This window comes from Cololabis saira, chromosome 15 (assembly GCF_033807715.1).
Source record: "Cololabis saira isolate AMF1-May2022 chromosome 15, fColSai1.1, whole genome shotgun sequence".
In the NCBI taxonomy this organism is placed as follows: domain Eukaryota; kingdom Metazoa; phylum Chordata; class Actinopteri; order Beloniformes; family Belonidae; genus Cololabis; species Cololabis saira.
In genome coordinates this window covers 32,400,494-32,425,137 of record NC_084601.1, presented here as the reverse complement: position 1 = coordinate 32,425,137, position 24,644 = coordinate 32,400,494, and the positions used below count along the sequence as shown (strand labels likewise).

Here is a 24,644-nt window from a genome sequence, read left to right as displayed (position 1 = left end):
ATAAAGGTCGTTACTGACTGATATCCCGTCTGCCTGTGCTGCTTTTGGATCCCCACCAGACCCGTGACAGCCCTGAGAGGACTCGGCTCTCCGTTTATCACTTCCTCCAGTTTCCCCAGACTCGCCTGCACCTGTATCACAATAGACAATAAGAAGCTGTCACTCTTTAGCACATTTGATATGGAAAACACATTTTGACTTAACCAATTAAGATATTTTCAGTGGGCTTATTTCACATGACTTTCATCCTATTCCCTTTCCCTTATGAGCTTTGTGTATTTACTATCTTAATTTTAATATAAGGGGTCACTGCTTTGTTTGGGCATAGAAAGTGGTTGTATTATATAACGCTTACCTGTTCCTCCCATAGTGTCAGGAGCATTCCCTCATCACTACAGGCTCCTGGCTCTGCTTCTGACACAAAATAACGTTTTAAAAATGGTCACAATTCTCAGCACAAACATCCACTTTTTACAAAGCCGTCTGATCTATTCAGCTCAGTTTTGTTAATAAATCACCGCCTTCAGGGGACAATATTCACTGTCAGTAATCTTACCTGCCCTCTCCGGACTCATGACTGTTGCTTGTGCAGGATCTTGCTTCTGACTGAGGGGCCACAAGCTATGTGCTGTCACATCCTATTATTTAAATGATGCAACCTTATGTTATATGTCACAACGCCTCACAATTAATTGATGTGATAATTAATCAACTTGAACGGTGATTTGCAGGCACAGTTCATCATCTTGCATCATTGTTGTCCTTTGGCGTTACAAACCGCAAGCTCATTTTAGTGAAAAGGTTGACAGTTTTTGCACGTTTAGCTGTGTCTGTTTCCAATTTTAGTATGCTCTGACTTAATTGTATTGAATTTCATCTTATGGGCCACATCAGAACTGTGCATAAGGATGCAAGATCATTCTTGGATGGTCGTATATGTTGCTTTAACTTCAATAGGCCCTACACTAGTTGATATTTCCTCTCAGATGTTCAAGCCCACCGTTCCTTGGGCATTACTCAATTTGTTTAACTTTACCTCAGTCCATAATGAATAAACCTTGATTTAGAGAAGACTAGTTTATTTCATGCCCATGTAATGATTTTCATCACTTATAACTTGTCTGATTTTAATGCAGTAACATAAGGGCCTAAAGATAATGGGCTTCCAGGACTGATCCAACAGAGATTTCTGGAGATTCTCAGAATATTTAAAGGGGACCTATTAAGGCACAGGTGTCAAACTGAATCCCAGAAGGGCCGGTGTCCTGCATGTTTTAGATGTTTCACTGCTTTAACACACCTGATTCTAATTAATCATCGTCACCAGCTTGTCATCAAAGTCTGGATAGTTCTGTTGATGACACAGTCACTTGTATCACGGTGCAATGAAGCAGGGAAACATCTAAAACCTGCAGGGACACCGGCCCTCGAGGACTGGAGTCCGACACCCGTGTATTAAGGCATCTAATACCTATTTTAAACAGCCCTTTAATGTCTTAAAAACAAGATTTTGATTGTTTTTGCTAAATAAATTAGAAATTCAGCCTCTGAGCCATGTCTTTATCTTCCCATTCTCTAATCTCATTATCTATGCAGGATTCTGAGTGGGCGGGGCTATGATAATGAGGCTCTGTGCTGATTGGCTGCCTGAATGAAGCGATACACCGCTACGAAAAAATGGCGGAAGCTCCGGCCGGCGAAGTTACCGTGTCCTAACTGCATGCGATGCGAGCGAGCATCAGCGACAAAATCAATTCCATTGCTTTATTTTCTATTGGACTGTCCTAACTGGACGCAGCGCTGCGCAGCACGACACGCCGCTTTGAGCTGAACATTTGTCGGACGCCCTGCTTCTATTTTCTTCCTGACGCTCGCGTTGAAGGCCGGTTGAAAGCGCTGTAGGAAACAGTCATGGATGAGGAACGGCTGATCCAGTTAGTGGAAATAAGAAGTTATCTCTATGATTCCTCCTCATTTCACTACACAAACCTCAATAAAGTGGCAGTTGCTGGAGGGGGATGGACAGAGAGCGTCCGATGTCACGCAGTGCGACGCGATAGTCGGACGCTCGCATGCAGTTAGGACACGGTGTTTAGTTGTGGACGTGGTTTGCATTTTGGTTACGTAACGAAAGGGAGCAGAATCTGAACGGCTCGTAGAAGCCACATCAGACTGGACGGCTCATCCGGGCGGCTGTACAGACACTGCAGAAAAGGTTGCTTTCCTCCTTCTCTGAGTTGGCAGGCTGAGGGGAGACCACTTTATATATGTTAAAGCAAGAAAAAACGTGTTTTTCATAATAGGTCCCCTTTAACTTTATATGGTGAGATATTCAGACTATTTTCAAATTTGACCTGCTTTCAAATCTTTTCGTTGTGAATCTTAATCTAAAAGCAGCATGAGGGGTAAACCTTAAAGGCTGGGCTGTGGATCATCCCTTCATGCGCCTGTGATGAGGATGTGGCCTGAAGCTAAACTGCAGAAAGTCTCCCTAAAGCAGCAGCAGCATCCTGCTCGGTGCAGCCGAAGATCTCCGATGAAGCCCGAGCTCGCAGCTTCCACACACCCGACGTCAACCGAAATCTTCGGCTCCTCCCGATCGCACCCCCGTTGTAGTCTGTTCTCGTCGGGTTGGGGCTGGTGGGGTGATTAAAAAGATAAAGAAAAAAAAACAAAAAACAGCCCACTTCATCTCTCCTGAGCCCCTCCCAGTCCTCCGATTTTTGGATTCGTGGCTTATCAAAGGTACAGTAATATTACTATTCATATTTATAACTGTAACCTATATTACATTTATATTTATATTATCGGCTTTCCGTTCAAACAGGGCGGTCGTGGGTTAAATTCTGCAGTTTTTCTTTGCTTTTGAGTGTTTGGCTGCGTTGAGCGGTTATAAGGCTGATTTCAGGGCGTGTAAGCGGCAGCGATCACAGCATCTCCGCGCAACACAGGACCAGTTAAGGCTGATTTATGGTCCCGCGTTACACCAACACAGAGCCTACGGCGTAGGGTACGCGGCTACGCGCACCTTACGCCGTAACCGTACGGCGAGGGAACTGCGTCGATTTAACGCGGAACCATAATTCAGGCGTTACTGTTCCACTTCTCATGGAGGGGGAAGCCTGGCATCTCACAGATGAAATTCATACAGTATATAATTTCCAAATAACTAAATAATCCAAGAAACGCTCACAAAAGACATCAGTATATGGCTCAAAAAAGGCACCCTTCCTTCTCTAAAATTCAAATCAAATTCATTAGAATAAAGTATTTCCTCTAGCAAAATGCATTTAAACTCGTGCTGGTGTTGGGCTGTAATGCAGGATAAAACCTTTTCATGGACGTCTCCCCAGGCTGTAGTGTGTTATCACGTCGTGAGTTCGGGATAGACCGCCTGAATCGGGGGGGTTTTCTGGTCCACCCTGGTGGAAACGGTTACGCAATGCACTACGGCACACTTAAAAGCTGCTGACTAAGTATCCTATTATCCACATGGAAGATAACACACAGCAGTCTGGCTGCAACCATGAATGGCGAGAATCTTCCCTATGGGCTATGTATGTATGTATATATATATATATATATATATATATATATAGAGAGAGATGTCTTTTTCCAATGAGCTGGTTTGCTTCTGTTGAATCTGCATGTTGGAATCTCACTGATGGTGTTGAAAATGTGGAAACCATCACATGCTCATTGTTCGTTTCCTCCATCTTCCATCCCTGTAACGGGACATCCTCAACTCATGTGGATAATGGCTCACTGAGCTGCACTGGCTGCTGCTCCCGGTGAATGAATGAATGAAGAGAGGAAGGGAAGGTAGACGGAGGTGCAGAGCTGCAGGAGTGAGAAGGATCCATTTAAAGGTGTCTACATCATGGACTGAGTATATGAATGAGTTGGGACTACCTGCTTAATCATAACAACGACAACTAATGCACAAGGTTACAATTGAAGTATTGATCAGTGCTCATTAATTATTCAGTCTGGTGCTCTGGGAAACTAAACATGATGAGGTGAAACTACGATCATCTTCTTCTTTCAGCTTTTCCTTCAGGATCACTGTTTCTTTCTTGTGCCTCTTCCTCCGTTACATCCACCAACTGCATATCCTGTTTCATCACATCCACAAATCCCCTCTCTTGTCCTCCCTCTTTTCTCCAGCACCTCCATCTCCAGCATCCTTCTGCATCTTTATTCACCATCCTCCCTCTTCACGTCTCCACCCGGCTGTTTCTCTGATGAGCTCCATCGTATCCAGCTCGTAAACCATCCCATTCTTCCTGCAGCTCCTCTTCTATCACAGAGAGCTCAGACGCTCTCCATTCTATCTTCACTCTCTTCTCCACCTCTTTTCTCTGCACTCCTCTTTATTCTGCACAGTTGCAAGCCTTTCTAAGCTCCTGCACCTTCTTCACCTCCGTTTCTTACATCTTTTCCATTCTGCCTCCCTGAAACCTTAATTCCTCTTCTCTCCGGAAGCAGTAAAACCGTAAATGTTTACTGTTTCTTCAGTCCTGAAGGGTTTGTTACTGATGTTGAGCCGTTTTCCAGCGGTTTTCAGATCTCATCTCAAACCACATGAAGATGGAGGTCAACACATCTGATTCACAGACTAATCAGCCATAACAATTAGTCATAAATAAAGGCAAGGCAAGTTTATTTGTAGGAAATTTCATGTACAAGACAATTCAAAGTGCTTTAAATAAAAATATATTTTTTAAATGCATTAAAAATCATAAAGGTTTAAAAGCAGAAATTAAAGACGGACAGTGAGTTCAAAATAATTCAACAAATGAGATGCAAGAAGTAAAGGTTGCAGTGCATTATGGGAGATTCGACTTGAAGCAACCGAGAGTTTCAGCAGCCCAGATGCATTCTGGGAGTTTGTTCCACAGGTGAGAAGCATAAAAGCTGAACCGTAGTTGCTGCGTTTGCTTTTAATGCTGGGTACAGAAAGTATCCGTGACCCTAACGACCTGAGGATGGATATTATAATCTGTGATTGATGAACTTTGATGTAAAGTTTGGTTGTCTTCTGGTATTGTTAGTTTATTGGGGATTTTCTTGATTTGTTGCAGTCACTTCTGTCTGTTTTACTTGATCTGTACTCTTGTTTTCTTCATTTATATTTTATTTTATAATGTGTTTTTCTTCATGGCCAGTTCCTTGTCGTCTGTTTCTTGTATCTGCTCTTATTTTTAAATCATTTTTTATTACCTTTCCTTGCAGCAGCTTGCATTGTTTTGTTCTATGACGTTTATGTTTTTTATTTTAACGTCATCCTGTCTGCCTGTGAATCTGCATCTTGATCTTTTCCTCCCTGCAGACTCTGGTCTTGTAACTCAGCATTAACCACAACCTGCTCCTCTTTTAAGAACTTATTTATGAATCATTGAGTCGTCCCTGAATGGCTGCTCTTTAGCTGTCATGTGACTAGACCATCTGGGGGCCCTAACTGTAAAATATTACTTGTCTGAGTGCCAAACAAGTACATTTCAGTGTTTCACTTCTTAATTCTAATTCATGAATGATTGAATTATGAATTACATCAGTCTGACGAGTTGTAAATAAGCATCGTTGACCGAGACCGAAGTGGACTGAAGCGCTCACGGTCAGACTAACACACCCAGATGATGAAGTTTAACCTTAAACGGTGAAGAACTGGACAACACCGTGCGACTGCACAGCCTGTGGGCGATAACTCACTCGGCCCAGCCCTGATTAATCTAAAAATAGGCAAATGAGAACAATGAGCAGGCCTGGCAGCCGGCTGGAACACCTCACTTTACCTTAGTTTCAACAGTTATAGTTACTTCAGCTTGGCTACGTTATGATGCAAACTCATTTTACCTGGTAAAATCTGTCTAAACGGCCTCATCTCATCCTGCTACCAGAACAACATCCAAACCAGCTGCCCAGCACAGTTACAAGGCTGTAGAGCCGATGTCAATGTGATCAGCACCCGTGTCTGAGAGTTTATTACCAGAAGTCTATATATTTACTGTTAGGGATCTCTCTACCCAGTTTCATCAGCAAACCAACACATGAGCGTGACTATTCCTCTCAGGGGGGTAATTAAGAAGAGGACAACGACTGAAGGAAGACGAGGCTGAGTAAAGCTGCAGTTTTTCAGAGGGGTGAGGAAGCAGAGAGATAAGACAGGATGGTACTAGGCCTGTGTTGAAAAAATCATTTTCCCAATTCTAAATCGATTCATATGTCTAAAGATCGATTATTTATTTATTTATTTATTTATTTATTTTCTTTTATTTATTTATGTATTTTTTTTTCATCATTACATTACAACTTTTGGTTATTTTTTTGTTTATCCCCAAAAAAAGCAATGTTTTGTTGGACACGAGAATAACTGGTGCCATGTTTTTGCCTTTAAATATGTTTAAAGTTATGAAAACATTAAAGTGTTAGGTTATAATTGCATAAATTGTCTATATTTCATTACTTTATATACTGTCTTGGGGTTACATTTGCAAAAAATGCTAAAAACCAAATGCTCAAAAATTAAAAACCAAAATAGCCCGAAAATGGAACGAATAAAAACGGAATGTGGGAAAAAATAAAACCGATTTCATACGTCTCTGTTTGCTGCCCTGGATCTGTTTGGTAATTTCTGAAAGCAGTTCTATCAGCATTCTGGGAGCTGATTGGTCCTTACAGCATCATTAGCTGCAATACTTGCTGTTTAATCTCAATATAATACTAGTAATAATATTTTGCATAACTACAGTCATATAATTCATGCAACAGCTCAAAAAACAGTTTTAATAACACTAACCCAAATCAATATCGGAATCGAATCGTATCGAATCAAATCTTGATAATCGATTCAGAATTTTAAGAATCGGAATCAAACCGATTGTTGACATTTGAATCGATCCCCAGCCCTAGATGGAGGATCTGTAACTGGAGGAGGCAGCAGGTGCGATGCTCCAGCGCTGCCGCATGAATGGGAGGGTCAGGTGCAGGAGAAAAGGCTCCAAAAGCTGTCAGTCAGGATGGATGAGATCAGATGAGATCTGATCCCATCCCTCCCTCTCGCTGGGAGCAGGGTGCTGGTCCATCACGGACAGTTTACGCTCTGCTTGTACAGATCAATGAAAGTGTGAATGAGTTATGAGATGGTCATCAAGCCCTCAGAGGAAGGAGGGTTGTCACGTGTGAGCCACACGTTTTCATCCAGGAGAGCCGGCGGGGAGGCAAGAATCAGAGTGCGCCCCTTGCACGACGAGACGTTTAGTTCTCTTATTATTCTGCCTGTCAATCCAACATGCTTCATGCCATTCAGCCCACAGCACGAGCACTCAGAGCCGTAAGCTAATGGATCTGTGAAACGGTCAGATAAAACCTGCTCCACGGGGCTGCGGTCCGCCAAACAAGCCCAGATGATTGTTGATAGGGTCTGAAAGCGTTTTGGACATTGTGAAAGTGTTATTCCAGGGGTGTCCATCGATGTTCAGCGGGAAGTCAATCAGCCTTTTTCACTCTCTTTTCTTGTTCGTGTAATTACACTTTTAACCATCAAGAAAAGTGTTTTTTTCTTCATCTCTCTCTTATAGTTTATCTCAAACCTCCCTTTTAGTCTTAAGCTGAGACCTTGTTGCTGTGTTTTGCTGAAACAATAATCAGGATCTCTTTATCGTTGAGAAAATGTCTATCTTTTCAAGGTGTTTGTGTTCATCTTGAAGATTCAATAAGTTATAAAAACCTGTTTTCACTAGACTGCTCAGTCCGAGCTTCTGAAGTCAGCAGTGTCGCCTGGTATTATGTTTGTTGTGACTTCATGAGGTGAGAAGTTCAGTGATACAAGAGCTGCTGTCCCTCCACTCCTAGAGGAGACATTTGAGATGGTTTTATGTGGTTTGGGTGTCTCCTGGACGTCTCCCTGGGGTTCGGGGCATGTCTGAGAGGAGCACTAAGGCAGGACCTAGTTTATATTCCTCTGCTGACCTGATAATAAACATAATACGGGATTGTGGCAGCGTGTTACTGGCTGTTTTATAGAAAATGGCCAAACAGCAGAGGTGATTATGCCTCCTGCTGTCTGAGGCTCTGCTGAGGACTGAATCCCAGGTGTAGGACAGGATGTAGGTTCTCTCATTCTGGTCCTCGCGGCCCATTTTCTGATCTCGACAGCTTCCTCGATCCAGCGATGATGTTTATTGCTTTCAGCATAGATGACTTTGGCATCGTCCCAGTGTTTTGTCCTCTCAGTCGTGGCTGCTGACCACAATCAGAGCCCAGATCAGCAGAAGTTAATGTGTGGATGGACTCACACGCTTTTATGTCCATGTCATATGGTAAACTTCTTTTTGTACTTCCTTTAAAGTCAGAAGTTTGAATGTGTTGTGATTCGGTTTTGTCGAGGACCCAAACGCAGGAGAGCAGGAGCCAGGAGTTCACAACAAAAAAGGGTTTATTTACAAAAGGGCAAAAACAAAGCGCTGCAGAGCAGGATTAACAAAAAACCAGGATCATGGAGGAAAAAACTACGAGGAGACATGGAGGTGGAAACAGTATGGACCGACAGGGAACAAAGGAATGACAAGACCAAATATACACAGGGGATAACGAGACACGACGAGACACAGGTGCAGACACAATCAGGGCAAATGGGAAACAGGAGGGACAGAACTGAAACTCAAACTGGGAGGAAGTGTCAAACCCTGACAGAATGAACTTTGTTAGAATTTAGTTGACTTTCTTTTAAATTGAGTTTAAAGGAGTTTAAGGCCGGATTGAGGCAGGATTTATGAAAAAAATTCGTATATGTTTTAAGTTTTCTAGTAATAATGTCAGATGAAGCGTTCCAAATCAAAAAGAATGAGCCCTCTAGCGTATCTCTCCTTTGCCTTGAACAGGCTGTGTGCTGCAAAATGTGCTGCAATTCGGTCCCGAATTTCCCGCGCTGGGCTGCGGATGTGACGTCACATGACGCTGCATGTGCGTTCTCCCCGTTCTCCCGTGCCGGCTTCACTGTTGGCTGCAGTACCCCCAACGGCCGTTGTGGTGAAGGGTGGCGCTAGAGAGTCTCATTTCTTAAAAGGAGCCTCAAGCTCCTTTAACTTTCAAACATTTTGAGCTGCCCTCTAAAAGCTGTGTCTTTATTTCAGTTAAATCTTGACTTCCCTTGTTCCAATCTGCCCTGATTGTTTGCACTTGTGTCTCATCAACCCTTCTGTGTATACTTGTCTTTCCTTTGCTCCCTGCTGGTCCGTACTGTTTCCTTTCGCCACCTGTCATGCCAGCTTTTTTGGAAGCTCTTGTGGTTTTTTTTGTAGACCATGCTCTGCAGCGCTTTTGGTTGCGTTTAAGTTAATAAATCACTGTTTTTTGAACTCCTGCATCTGGGTCTTATCCCCCATTTTCGACAGGTTCTTAGTCAATTTGTATCGTCCAGACATCTTTTGGAAGCGTGGAGGTCCTGGCTTTGAAATAACTTCCTTTTTTTGTTTGTTATCAATTTGCAGCTAATTTGGAGCTTTGCTAGGGGCTCATCATCCATCTGAAAGACAAAGTCTTTCAAAGAGAAAGTCGGGCCTGTCCATGGTGTACCCCTGGCTCTCACCCCGAGACAGCTGGGCTGGTCTGCAGTGAGATCCTGTGACCTTGAGTCGTAATATCTAGATAGAGATAATGAAAGAATGGATAGATCCATGTCCAGGCTTTAACTCGCTTTCCTGTCTTTCCACCATGACAACGACCGTTGTGACCAAACAGTTCAAATTAAATTGGCCACAGTGACCTTTGTCTGGTTGCAGCTGTCGTTACATTGCTCTTGCGGCACTGCAGCGTTATTGGACAAGACGGCAGAGATCATCATGGGTCTCATGAGAACAGCTCCTGCAAACAACCCTGACCTCAGAAGTCACTGAGCTGTCAATCAAATGTCAGTCTGACTGTAGATGTAGAGTTGAGACACTGGAGATGGATGTCTGTGATTTGCTGATCGTGTTCTTGTCAATATTATGTCACAGTTGTAAGATGAGGACTCGCCTTCAGTCATGTGAAAGAAGGTAAAAAAAAACAAATATCTAATAAATATAAAAACTGAAACTTAACTGAAAAACTGCAGAGCAGGTTATTCAGAACAGCAGAATCCCAAGCTGGCAACTGGATGGATGGATGGGTGGATGGATGGATGAGTGGTTGGATAGATGGATGGATGGATGGATGGATGGATGGATGGGTAGGGGGATGGATGGATGAGTGGGTGGATAGATGATGGATGGTTGGATGGATGGGTGGGTGGATGGATGATGGGTGGATGGGTAGGTGGGTGGATGGATGGATGGATGAATGGAGGGTTGAGTGGTTGGATGGATGGATGGGTGGATGGATGAATGGCGGGTTGAGTGGTTGGATGGATGATGGATGGGTGGATGGATGGATTAATGAAGGGTTGAGTGGTTGGATGGATGATGGATGGATGGATGGATGAATGGAGGGTTGAGTGGTTGGATGGATGGGTGGATGGATGGATGGATGGATGGGTAGGTGGGTGGATGATGGATGGATGAATGGTGGGTTGAGTGGTTGGATGGATGGATGGATGGATGGGTGGATGGATGGATGGGTGGATGGATGGGTGGATGGATGGATGGGTGGATGGATGGATGGGTGGATGGATGGGTGGATGGATGGGTGGATGGATGGATGGGTGGATGGATGGGTGGATGGATGGATGGATGGATGGGTTGAGTGGTTGGATGGATGGGTGGATGGATGGGTGGATGGATGGATGGATGGGTGGATGGATGGATGGGTGGATGGATAGATGGATGGGTGGATGGATGGGTGGAGGGTTTAGTGGTTGGATGGATGGATGGATGGATGAGTGGATGGATGGATGGGTGGATGGGTGGATGGATGGATGGATGGATGGGTGGATGGATGGATGGATGGGTGGATGGATGGATGGAGGGATGAGTGGGTGGATGGATGGATGGATGGATGGATGGATGGGTGGATGGATGGATGGTTGCATGGATGGATGGTTGCATGGATGGATGGGTGGATGGATGGATGGGTGGTTGAGTGGTTGGATGGATGGATGGGTGGATGGATGGATGGATTGAATGGTTTGATGGGTGGATGGATGGATGGATGGATGGATGGATGGATGGATGGATGGGTGGATGGATGGATGGATGGATGGATGGATGGATGGGGGTAGATGGATGGGTGGATGGATGGTTGGATTGAATGGTTTGATGGGTGGATGGATGGATGGATGGATGGATGGATGGATGGATGGATGGATGGATGGATGGATGGATGGGGGGTAGATGGATGGGTGGATGGATGGTTGGATTGAATGGTTTGATGGGTGGATGGATGGATGGATGGATGGATGGATGGATGAGATGGATGGATGGATGGATGGATGGATGGATGGATGGATGGATGGATGGGGGGTAGATGGATGGATGGATGGATGGATGGGTGGATGGATGGGTGGATGGGTGGATGGATGGATGGATGGATGGATGGATGGATGGATGGATGGATCGGGGGGTAATTAGTGCCATATAGTCTAAGAGGAGTCCCTGTCTGTGTCTTGTTCAGTTTTCTTGTTTCAGCTCCCAGCTTCGTCCTCTGTACCGTTGGCTGTTGGTCCGTCCTGCTCCCGTGTGGCTTCCTTCGTGTTTTTAACACGATCCAGTCTGTCAGTTTCAGTTACACTTCCAGTGCTGTGTGTTGTTATTAACTGCATCTATCACTGCTGCCTCTCTGGTCCACTGCGTCTGTGTCCTGCTCACAAAAGAGACGCTTCAAAAACTTCAGTCCCTGTTCACCAACAAAAAGATAAAAATGTTGAAGGCAGCTATGTGTTTCCTGCCAGTTTGTTGGTTTAATATGTCCCCGAGCAGAGATGTGATTGCTTTCAAACTAGATGTCACACTTTTCATCCAGTTCTTCTCTCTCCAACTGTGTCGTTGTCTCCCATCGATCCGTCTCACGACCCCACCTTAATAACTGCTTCTCCTTTAGTCTAATCCAGTGCAGCAGTTCATCCCTGCTGGCTCGTGTCCATCTTTTTACTCCCCAGGGTTGCTTGGAAAAGCCCCCATGTGTCACTTCTTCTCCTTCACTTACCATCATTTTTTTTTGATATGACCTCTTCATCTTTTCCTCCCGCGCTCCAGTCAGCAGGTGATGATGCGCTGCAAGTGGATTATCCACCTCAGGAAACACCAGGAGCTGCATTTCACCACCAGTTGTCTTTGTTTTTCACCTGCAAACCTTGAACACTCTTTAACTGCCAAGATTGGATAAACATATTGTCCCCCGCAGCTATAAAACAAATGAAACTATAGATTTTCTTCCCACGGAGAGTTGGGTCACAGTATTAATCTGAAGAGCCTGCAAACAGGGGACTTTGAATGAAGAACCCAATTAAGCAGTACACTGAATATTGTCAAATAAAATGATCCTCCTTTGATATATCGATGGCAAAGTTGCCCATTTTTGGAGAACCATAATGAAGCGACAAAACCCTGTATCTGTTGTTTGATTGTCTGGGGTTTTTGTCGTTTGCAGAGACCGACACAGCAAGATGAACGCCGTCGGGGCCACGCTGCTCTGCGCTCTGCTCTGCACCGGTAAGCGCAGACCTGCCAGTCACTTGGGAGGAGGGTTCACAGAAATCAATGTATTTATCTCAACGTAATTAGTTGCAGGAATTGTGCAAGAACCACTCCAAGGAAGCAAAATGATGTTATTATCGGATTAACTGTTACCTTACGGAAGAGTATTAGGGCCATGCAGGAGAAAAAATATTTGAGAGGGGAAGATTTTTTTTTATTGTGCACTTCAAGAAAAAAGTCGAAATTAATCGAGTCGAGATTAATGTTGAAATGTTGAAATACAATTTTGAGAAAAAAATCGAAATGTCGAATAATGTTGAAATACAATTTCAAGAATAAAGTCGAAATTTCAAGAATAAAGTTGAAATACAAGAATAAAGTCGAAATCTCGAGAATAAAGTTGAAATACAATTTCAAGAATAAAGTTGAAATTTCGAAGGATAAAGTTGAAATACAATTTCAAGAATAAAGTTGAAATTTCGAAGAATAAAGTTGAAATACAATTTCGTGAATAAAGTCGAAATGTCTCCTCTGGCCCATCAAATCCAGTTAGCAGAGCGAATGCCAGCTATGCAGCAGCAGCCGTAACTAACTAACTAACTTACATCCTTGGAGTGTAACGTTAAGGAGACATTTCTGAAGTTATGCAACTGCATATGTGTGATATGTGTTTCAAATCAATATCGTCATCAACTTTTGACTTTTTTCTCAACATTTTGACTTTTTTCTCGAAATTGTACTTCAACATAAATCTCGACATTTCAACTTTTTTATCGACATTTCAACTTTTTTCTCGAAGTGCATAATGAAAAAAAAATCTTTCTCCTCTAAAATATTATTTTTATTTTTCTCCTGCCTGGCCCTAATAGTCTTCTGTAGTTACTTTCTTCATTTTCTTTGGTAATTAAATATATTTTTTCTCTCTCGACAATTTTTTCCTCTTATTTTATGTTTCTTTTTTTATATTTCAAAAGTTTTCAGCTTACTGGAGAAATTGTGTGCTTTTACAAACAGAGGAAGTGACTTTCTTTCCTTTCTTGTCTTTCACAGTCGTCTCAGCATCCTCAAAAGGTAAAACTGCATCCCTGCTGGCACGTAAGCGGCTGAGTAAGGATGCTTTCTGGAGGTCTAACACGTTGTTGCTTTTGGCAGTGAAAGAAGAGAAAAAAACAGCCTTCTTCGGCGAGCACGTTCTCATCAACGTGCCGTCCGGGGACGCGGTGGAGGTGGTGTTCAGACCCAGGACCAACCAGTCCCAGGAGCTGCCCCTGCTGCAGGCGGGCCGCGTGGCCAACGGCTCCAAGGCGCATTTCAAGTCTCCCGGCCACCTGGTGCTGATGGACGCGCAGGAGGAGGACGAGGGCGTGTACGTCATCCGCAGGAACTCCAGCGTGGTCAAGCGCTTCATCCTGACCGTCCGGGGTGAGCTGGAAACGGGTCAAAGTTCAAGTCCCACGAATAGCTGTGCACACACTTAACAATTTATTCACCAGGATTCATGTTTTAGATGTTCAGCAGGTCATACCTCTAAGATTATTTGTGTATGTCTGTATAAACTAAGAAAAAAATACTTTAATTTTTGGAAACAAGATTCAAGAATACAAATAACCTATTTTATTATTATAAAAACATTTAGTTACACATTTTTCTGTAAAAGATTATTCTGAAATTATGTGTGTGTAAAATGGAATATTTTTTCTTGTTTGGTTCTGGTTTCAACAATTTAAGGGTTGAATTCCATTACATCTCAGATCATTTTGGTTTGGATTTAGTTATGTTTTAATAGTAAGGATTGTATTTTATTGTTTTATGTGTGCAATGTTGGACCCCAGGAAGAATAGTCTTCACTGCAGTGAGGACTAATGGGAATCCGTAATAGATAAATAAATAAATAAAAAGACATGAAACTGAGTTAGGTCTTCGTAAAACAAGGCCACCAACAACATTGGCCGTCAGATACTGAATATGTAACAAGTTTTGATTAAATTCTGAAGATTTATGTTGAAATATAGCGATCGATAAAAGTCTAGATGAATTTGAAATCACTCCTGTTTTTTTGTTTGTTTGTTTAATTTGTGTTCATTTTGGCAAACAGACTGCGCGTTGGAGCAGATGGTAAAGTACGGAGAAACCTACGCCATCCACCTCAAGAACACCGCGGGCCCCATCACTCTGGAGTTCAGGTACTGGACTCGCTGGTTTCTGTTCTGCTTCGCCGCCGTGCCGGCTTCGGTAACGTCTCCCGTCTCCCTGATTGTTCTGGTTCAGGCCCACTCTGGTCAGAATCAACCGGACGGCCGTTCAGCACACCTCGGAGCCGCCGCCGGTGGTGCTGTACCACATGACAGCGGTGCTGGGAGAGGACTACGTGGGGCGTCTGTTTGTGTCAGAGAAGCAGGTGACCCTGCACTCGGTCAGGATGACGGACGAGGGGAGCTACACCGTGCTGGACCGCGCAGGCGACATCAAGATGAGGAGCTGCCTGAACGTCAGAGGTGAGGAGACTTCGGGGCTCGTAGGTGCAGTCCCGGTGTTGGTCTGCTGCCCGAACAGTTGAGACGTGAGAGGAGTCCGGTTGTTGCTACCAGGGGTGTTTCTAGACCCCCTGGGGGCCCTGGGCAGGAGAGACCAGGGGGCCTCCCAGAATTAGGATGATTGAAGTCCAGGACCGCAGATCAGTAATGAAATATTTTATTAAACAATTAAACATATAAAATAAATAATAAATAACATAACTATCTTAAAGGAGCTTGAGGCAAGAATAAGAAATGAGACTCATTAGCGCCACGACGACCGTCGGGGTTACTGCAGCCAACAGCGAAGCCGGCACGGGAGAACGGGGAGAACGCACATGCAGCGTCATGTGACGTCACATCCGCAGCTCAGCGCGGGAAATTCGGGCCCGGAATTGCAGCGCATTTTGCAGCACACAGCCTGTTCAAGGCAACGGAGAGATACACTAGAGGGCTCATTCTTTTTGGTTTGGAACGCTCCATCTGACATTATTACTAGAAAACTTAAAACGTATACGCATTTTTTTCATAAATCCTGCCTCAAGCTCCTTTAAAGGGGACCTATTATGAAAAACACATTTTCTCTTGCTTTAACATATATAAAGTGGTCTCCCCCTTTAACTCAGAGAAGGAGGAAAGCAACCAAGTTCTGCAGTGTCTGTACAGCCGCCCGGATGTTCCATCCAGTGTGATGTGGATCTACGAGCCGTTCAGATTCTGATTTACATAGGTTGGCCTCCGATGCGTGAAACCACGCCCACAAATAACTCCGCCGGCCGGAGCTTCCGCCATTTTTTCATAGCGGAGTATCGCGTCATTCAGGCAGCCAATCAGCACAGAGCCTCATTATCATAGCCCCGCCCACTCAGAATCCTGCATAGATAATGAGGTTAGAGAATGGGAGGATAAAGACATGGCTCAGAGGCTGAATTTCTAATTTATTTACCAAAAACAATCCAAAGCTTGTTTTTAAGACATTCAAGGCCTGTTTAAAATAGGTATTAGATGCCATAATAGGTCCCCTTTAATGCAAACTTAACATGCCCACTAACTTATTATGTGGCCATGAATGCGTTTCGTAGAAAATGGCTGAATTCACTTTACACTGTGAAGTAAACTTGCTCAGTGGATGACTGGGAGTTTGGGATAAAGTGGCAGCCTGGCTAGCGGCACGACTTTGTATAATGTAACACACATAGCTTACACATTCCCACTTACCACTGTCACCTTTTTTCTTTTCATCCTCTTCTTTTTTTCTTTTTCTTTTCGTATGCCCTATTCGCTTAATTTTTTCAAATTGTGAATCACTATTGCCGCACGTTGATGCTGGCTAGTAGGGAGCTTATCATTGCAGTGTCTATGGGGGTTTCAAGTTGTGTCGCTGATATGGAGCGATATCAGCCGTCTGTCGGGGCTCCCTTCTATCAACTAGCCAGTGACAACCTGGAAAGGGCCCCAGAGGGGGAATCTGATGCGTTGTCAATGCAGCGTCTAAAGCAGTTCCATTATTTTGTTGTTGACATCAGCCGTCCCCCGGGGCCCCCTTCAGCTCGGGCCCCTGCAATTGTCTGGGTTGCCTGCCCCGTTGCGGCACCTCTGGTGGCTACAATCGCTCGGAGTTTCCCACTCGGGTAAAGACACATAGACAAAGCTTTACAGGCCCCATTTGTCACACCAACTGTTTAATCCATTCTCTGGTGAAACAAGATAAAAATCTGATAATATTATTCCGTAGGACCATCTTTAGGCTATGACTAACTTTGAACACAGCGATCATTCAGCATCCTAATATTTCAACCAACTTATGTAATATGATAACAGCTTACAGATCTTGTAGTGATGGTAGATGTGATTGGAGACTTCTCCAGCGCTTCCCAAAGGTTCTAGTGGGGTTGAGGTCAGGACTCTGAAGTGGTCAGTCCATGAATGAATGGATGAATCCTGGGACTGCCGTCTTAGGATATATCTGTGGCATCAAGGCAGAAATAAACCTGTTGATGGAAAAACCTCTGTCCATTCAGTCATCAGATCTCATGTGTTTCGGCAAATAACTGAACCGAGATGCGATCAACTGAATCAGCTCCATATCATGATACTGCCCCCGCAGTCTTGCACAGCAGACACTCGGCATGATGGGTCCTTTCTTCCGTTGTTCCAGAGTCCACTCTTTATGCTCTTTAGCAAGTGGAGGTTGTTTTTTCCCCATAAGTCTCAAAGATAAACAGTTTTCTTAAAGCTACTCACCTGTTTGGTCCCAATGCATTGAACTCTGTGCAGACAGAATGTTTTTTTTATCACTATTGAACATTGCCTTGGGTTCTGCTGTTGAATTGCTTTGATTGAATTAGTCGAAGCCCATTTCTTCCAGAAACACAATGGATCACCGCTGCGCTCCGGGTGCAGTTTTTACCGTGTTAATGCTGTTATCTTTTTCAGCTACAGTGGGATTGATTTATATTTTCTACGTTCAGAAAAATGTTTTTCATCTAGATACATTTGTAAGTGACCGCCTTCGTTTTCCCTTTCAGATCACCAGAATTTCCTGCACCTCACCAGTGGTGACAACCTGAAGATGAAGCTTTACCAGCCGTACTCCAACGTCAACATCGCCTACAGGTCCGTATCGGACAGCCACGACCGGCTCATTGTGGACCAGGGGGTTCTGGTGACACCGCAGGACCCTCAGCTGGACGGCAGGGTGTTTGTGCAGGGCTCGGAGCTCACCATGAAGAAGGTCAACACGGCAGACACCGGGATCTTCAAAGTGACGGACCTGGCGGGATTCACTGTGGCTCACGTGCACCTGACTGTAGAAAGTAAGAAAAAAAAAAGGATCTTTATCTTACTGTATTTCATTCTGCTGCATGTTTTAAAGCACCACTTTGTCAGTGCAACACATAGTAAAGGCCAGTCGTGTGTTTTGGTGCACTGAACTTTTTGTTCAGTGGGTAGCAGCTTCCAGTTCTAGGATCTCTGGGCTCATGAAGTGTGGATGATGGGAACTAAAGTGCAGCAGATAGAATCAGCGTTGCAGAGTAATTATGTTCAAACAGGATGAAGAATTGGTCCATATACAAGTATGTGAGGAACTAAACCAAACAATTCCTGCAGAAATCTTGCTGGGGTTGCTGCTACTGCGCAGCCTGGAGGTTTAAGCTGAATCAGTCATCAGCTTCCACTGCCGTGGGCCAATGTATCATGGGATATATGGAGATGATATGCAAGGTAGACTGGTCAGTTGTACGCTGGAAATTTATTTTGGAGGTTGCACACCATCAAGGTTGTTGTTTTTTTTTTTGCATACTGCAGATTGTGCTTTTTTTGCTTCACACTAGTAGTGTCTGCAGATTGATGGGCACAATTAGGTGAAGTGCAACGTAACTAAAAATACACAGATTTTGGCTGCCTGTGGAAAATGCTTATTAAACTACCAGTGAGTATTTTGTTTGCCAAAATATAGAACAGGGTATGCAGAAGGCAAACGAATGAAAACGGGGATAGTGTACTTCGCCTGGTAGTGTTTTACTGAACAACTGAGCGGTCTGCTTCACATTCTGCGATGCAGCACAAGCTGGTAACAGTAAACACTTTTATGGTAACACTTAACACACCAAGAACAACCACGAGAACAGTCTGCAGTTTAAACTGCACACTAAACTGTGTGTGCAGTATATACTGCAGACTAAACTGTGTCTTTTCCAGTATGCAGTCTACAGATTTGAAAACACCTTTGTCTCAAACTATTGCCTTTTAAGTTGGCAACCGTTCTCCAGATGACATTCCTACACACACAGGTGTGAAATTAATATTTTTTGAGTAAAGAAGAATGTAGATAAAGTAAAAACAGTTTTTTTTGTTTGATTTTCAACTCTTTCGACTCATTTTGTATTCAAGCCTTTGGTGCAGCTTTGCAACCTTCTGTCATTTCTAAACTTCTAGCACAGATTAATGTAACTCTTTTGGCTTTGTTACTTATATTATGTGGAAAAAGAGAAGACAGATTTTATTTTTTCTTGTGGAAAAAGAAAAACAAGGCATGTACATTGAAAACTGTGTTCTCTCCAGCACCCTAAAGGAAAACTCCTGATAAACTGACATGCAAATATGACTAATTGGGAACATTTTACAGACGAACGTTCATTTATATCTTCTAAGATAAAGTGCAATTGTTAACGAGTGGTTTCTAACAGGAAACCACTCTCACAGCTAACAGGAGCGCGAGACGGCGTCTGCTGTCTGAGACGACACTCATCATTTGTCTGTTGTCACGTCCCCGTCTCTGCAGGGTACAGGATGCCCACCCTGACCGTGACCATCCTCGCGCTGGTGGGGCTGATCGCCTTCATGCTGCTGGTGTGCCTGCTGTCCTGTATCTACAAAGTGCACAAAAGGAACCAAAAGAACAAGAAGCTGACGCTCATTGCTCAGCAGGCGGGAAAGGGAGAAGGCGAAAACTTCAGACAGGTAACGTGCACAGGAAAACAACGTAACGGTGTGTTTGTTTGACAACGAGGAGCAGAGAGGGATCAGAGATCTGAAACGCCGGGGCGGGGGGGTAATGAGCAGCTTGTTGTGCTGTCGGAGTGGGGTGTAGGGCAGTTGGATGGTTTCAGAGCTGGAGCACGGTTCTGCTTCTGCTGTGGGAGTCACGATGACCAGCTGGTCAGCCTCCCCCAGCAGAGCTGGAGCTGAGGAAAACACTCGCCGCCAACAACCCAGCGGAGCTCTAACCCCCTCTTCCTACATCCATTCATCATGTCATTAGACGGATTTATAGCCGTGACGGAAACATTTGAACTCATTCTTCCACGTGTAAATCACACTGAGCAGTGGAAAGTCTGGGTTTTTATTTTATGTGTTTGATTGTTAGGTGACACATCACGATTAGAAATAAACGACCTTTAGTTTGACCTTTAAACCTGAAAACTCCAGCGAATAATCTTCCAGACACAGCAAACAACGTTTTAATGTCCTGTTGCTCATACCTGTACATGTATATTTCTTTACATCGGGAGTCATAATTAGTTTAGTTTTAGTTTAGTTTATTTTGTTTTGGTCATTTACATTTTAAGATGTTTGCATATACACAATGTATATGTACAGTATACACACAGGTATAAATATATATATTATATATATGTACACATTTCCTTTTTTTTTTTTTTTGACCAAAAAGGTATAGGCTGAAGCCTCATGGCTTATTTTGCCTATCCTTTTCAACAAAGGCAGACTTCAGAAACAAAAGATACTAATAAGAAGAAAACGAAACGAACGAACAAAACAAGAAAATAAACAAAGAAGAGAAGAAAATAAATGTGGTCACTCACGATTTGAGGATAGCTGCAGGAGGAAAGTTGCATAATTTAGACAGTTTAATATGAAGAGAATTTATATTTGTGTTCTATATTTATCCATTATTTTAGATTTATAATTTTTTTTTTAATTTATAAATTGAGCTACTTTTTTTTAGTTCCTCATCCAGGCGGTTCCATAGTTTCACCCCTTCGACACTGATACACCTTGACATTTTTTTTGTTCTGGCACCTTGACATTTTTTTTGTTCTTGGCCATTTCTGCTCAAAAATGCCATAGCCCCTTAGGTTGTGCCTGCTTTCCCTCACCTGGAACAACTCCAGGTGTTCCATAATTAGATGACATTAAAATTAATTTAGTTGGATTTTTGGATTTTCGGTTGCTTATTGCTCATGATTAACTTTAATCAGCTGTAAAAAAAAAAAATGAAAACCCTGTCTTTTAACCTTTTGTTTTTTAACGTGTGAAAACATAAGAATCATCTGGTCATAGTGTTTCTTAGTAAACACAACCAAAGATAAATCGCCAGTGTTAAATGAACACTAAACAGAGTGCCCACTCTTTCTACTGTTATTTCAATAGCGTTTAGTGTAAAAGTAAAACTTTCAGAGTAGAATCCATTAAGTTTTAGTTTATATTTGGATTATGACATGCTTTCTAACCCCTGCAGTGGTGGATTTAACTTGGTAAATGGAAAAATGCATGAATTTTACTCTGGAAGTTTTACTTTTGCACTAAATGGTGTAACCCGAAAAAGAGTGGGCACATATAGACACTGTCTAGTGTTGATTTAACACTGGGGCTTTTGGTGCTGCAACAGCATGTACTTACAGGTATAATAATACCAAGTATGCCCTCAATGGTGCTGCTTATTATCAGCTCTTGTTGTCTATGTGGTGATTGATCTAATGTGGTGATCTGGAAGAGCTGAAGGTCCACCTTCATCTTCCAGTAGAAAGCAGCTGAATTTCTGGATCAATGAACGTCCCAACTGCCTACGATTCTGCTGAGATCCATACAGGCATCAGAGCAGCAGATTTAATGAGGAAAATCAATGAATTGGTTCATTTTGTCACCAAATCTTTAGAGTTTTCACTTGTTTAGATGAGCTATTCCCGTCCACTAAATGATCGTAGAGAGTGAGTGAATCTGTGGACGAGTGAAACGGGCGTCACGTGCTTGGCAGAGATCATACCAACTGTTTGCGATAAGGATGCGCCATGTCGCACACTTGAATCATTTATGTTCCGCTTGAGGTCACAGTTGTGTTGAAAAGTGCAGTTATAAATGTTTCAAAGTTCATACAACAGACGCCGTGCATATTTTCTCTCATCCTAAACCCGCCATCACATTTTGGGCCTGCATGCGTTTACAGACACGACGTTATGAGATGGAAGGATAACATTTAATTTTCTCTCAGAACCTCTTTAGCAGCGATAGCTGGAGTTACAGGACGGATGGAAATTCATCCATCATTCATGCCAACACACCAATATGCACACCAAAGGCTGCTGGCGCATCGTGAATGTTTTGTCTGTATTATGAGAAGGGTTCAGCTTATTTTAAAAACGTAATTTCTGTAAAAATAAGGGCTTCCTGCACACAGCTGGATGTTGGTCATGTGCTGGATGCACATTAAATCCAACACAGTTTAATGTGCAGCACGTCTGTTGTTGAACTTCAAGGAGCCCCAAACCTTTTCTTGGTGAGAGAACCAACTTCTGGCCTCCCTGTTTTTTCTCCTCTTCTGTCTTTGTTTATGTGTTTAAAGAACAAGCTCCTTGATCAGCTTGGTTCTGTGTGGTAAAAACCCGGGTGGGTAACAGTTTAAAACCTCTGCATCTTTGAAAGCGGGGTGTGATTGAGATCATATGAAGCCATTACAGAAACTGATGTCTTAATAAACCCTCCACACACAAGACAAATTGCTGCAATCAGTTGTAACGAACGAGCAGAAGTCAATCTAAGACCTAATTTGACAAGAAGTCGATAAATTAGCTAAAGTGGATCTGGCTCTTGGAGTCTGTAATCCGTGCAGACTCTTCAGCATCCATGAGACTGAGCTGCGTATAGCCATTCAGCTTTCATTTATAAATGCTTTATGATGGATTTAAGAAAAAACAATGACATTTTAAAAATCCTAGATCTGGTCAGATGGTCTCTAAACGCCATGGACCATATTTATGGACAGGAAGACGGGGCAGAGGGGAGCCTTCTCGCCCCAATGGGATGCTTGTGGCCGGATACTCAATGGGCTCCTAGCAGAAGTGGAGGGTCGTGCGTCTGTCGGTCGAGGATGTTGAAGATGTCTGCATAATTGGATTTCTGATAACAGGATTTCTGCTTTTTGGAGCTGGCGGTTACCTGGCATATCGTCGTCAGCTATTCGGCCGTCTCACGCTGCCTGGAGCGTGTGATGGATACGTCAACATTCAGACAAAATCACAAACTGGATGCGATTCTCAAACCGAATTGCAGGCTAGCTGTGGTTTTCAAACTCATTGGGATGGAAAAGACCTTGGAGAAGTTGGAAGCTTGACTTGGTGGAAATTGGGCACAAATTTGGTTGTTTGGAGTTGCCATGGAGATGAACCAGAGAGACTTTGAGGCAGATGGAGAATTACTGGAGTCGGTCTGATCCTAAACAACTGTGCTATAGAAGTTGGGACCCTTGGCCCCGGCAGGCTGGCTAGTCTCAAATCTCCTCTGGATGTTATGCTAACAAGATACATTAAACTTTATTAATAGTTTTTTGAACCAGGCTGTAAATATGTTTATTTCTGCTCCAAAGTTGGACATTTTAACATGGAGGTCAGTGGAGATTTACTTTGCTTTTGGAACCGGCTTGTAGCAGCCAGTCAAGGAAGTGCAACGAGTCTTAGTTCCACACGACGCTAACCTGGAAGTTATATGGTTGACGCCTAATTATCATCCGTAGCTGTCATTCTACCACGCTGAGCGAAGCAACCACCTATTTATACAAACTCACCGTCAGCTGAACACAACGGTCATTTCTACTTTTGCCATGGAGTCGACATGTTTAACATTGTGTCTTGCTGTAAATGTCTGACGGCAGCTCTGGAGAAGGAGCTGGGAGCAGAGCTAACTACAATTGACATGCAGTGGCTATGTTCCCGTCAGTTTTCAAAGCAACATGGCTGCGCCCCGCACGAAGAAGAACGGGGTTCAAAACCTTCAGAGACCAATGATGATGGAATAAGGGCAGACACATGAACTTTTCTGAGGTATACTGCCCCCGTGTGGTCAGAGGTGGTATTGTCACTTTCTTTCCCTCGTGTGATCATAAACTGAATAATGATTTCACTGCAGCCTTTCCAACTGTCTCCTCTCAACTTGAATTACATGACACAAGAGGCCCTGTTACGTCTGTGTAGGAGCTCTCGGTGCCGTTTAACCCGTGCAACCCGCTGAGGGAAAGGCAAGCCCTCGGAGGAGCTGAGGGTGAGGGCCTTCGCACTGGTATGGGTCGTTTGGACCCGAGCCGTAGCGCTTTGCAAGGGTTAAATGTGATCATTGTGAGCATCCAGTTGCTCTCTGGTTTCATTCAGCTGCTCGTGGTGACTAACTGTGAAAGAGAGAATGCTAATCTGCTGGTGCGTTTTTTTCACATCGTCTTTCTCTCTTTGTTTTGATGGGTTTGTAGGTGGTCCACGAGGCTTACAGCAGATTTACCGAGGAGTCTCTGATGCAGTCTGTGTCTGACAAACCCTCCGAGTGCACAGAGGTCACCATCAAGGTAAAGGCTGGAACCAAGAGTCAGTCAAAAATTACAACTTCTAAAATGTGAAACGGCTGAAAATGTCAGATTAACTGAAATAGGTATTTTTCAATAAATAAGACAACGGTGAAACAATCTGAAGTATTCTCTGAAATGAAGCGAGATAACAGAGAGATAGATTTGCACATTTTCAACAACAAAAAGGTCACTGCCTAACTCCGTTTTCTACAGCCACCCAGGAAAGCACTGGTTCAGAGCAAAGAAAGGTTATGCTAAACTGCTGGGTTAGATGCCAAAAATGGTTTATATCATGGGCAAAAGGCCATGCCAATTAGGGGTGTAACAAAAATCATGGTTTGGTATGTACCTCAGTTTTGAGGTCACGGTTCAGTTCATTTTCGGTACAGTAAGGGAAAAAAAACACAAAACGTAAAAATTGGGTTTTGTTTATTTTCAGCTTTTGCAAAC

At 43.4% G+C, this 24,644-nt stretch overlaps 1 protein-coding gene across 2 annotated transcripts in view; it reads left to right on the top strand.

Annotated features, from left to right (window-relative positions):
* The first annotated feature begins 2,536 nt into the window (after positions 1–2,536).
* The window catches only part of LOC133460667 (uncharacterized), a 35,854-nt gene continuing 13,746 nt past the window's right edge, over positions 2,537–24,644 (top strand). The window contains exons 1-9 of one of the 2 annotated variants that reach the window (XM_061741378.1): positions 2,537–2,745; positions 12,565–12,626; positions 13,662–13,682; positions 13,764–14,033; positions 14,707–14,794; positions 14,880–15,106; positions 17,653–17,940; positions 19,410–19,588; positions 24,102–24,194. In XM_061741378.1, the coding sequence (XP_061597362.1) occupies positions 12,581–12,626; positions 13,662–13,682; positions 13,764–14,033; positions 14,707–14,794; positions 14,880–15,106; positions 17,653–17,940; positions 19,410–19,588; positions 24,102–24,194 (1,212 nt within the window). In that variant the 5' untranslated portion in view covers positions 2,537–2,745; positions 12,565–12,580. Of the gene's footprint in view, positions 2,746–4,793; positions 4,902–12,564; positions 12,627–13,661; positions 13,683–13,763; positions 14,034–14,706; positions 14,795–14,879; positions 15,107–17,652; positions 17,941–19,409; positions 19,589–24,101; positions 24,195–24,644 lie in introns of those variants that run through there. The other variant, XM_061741377.1, reaches the window with a different exon arrangement.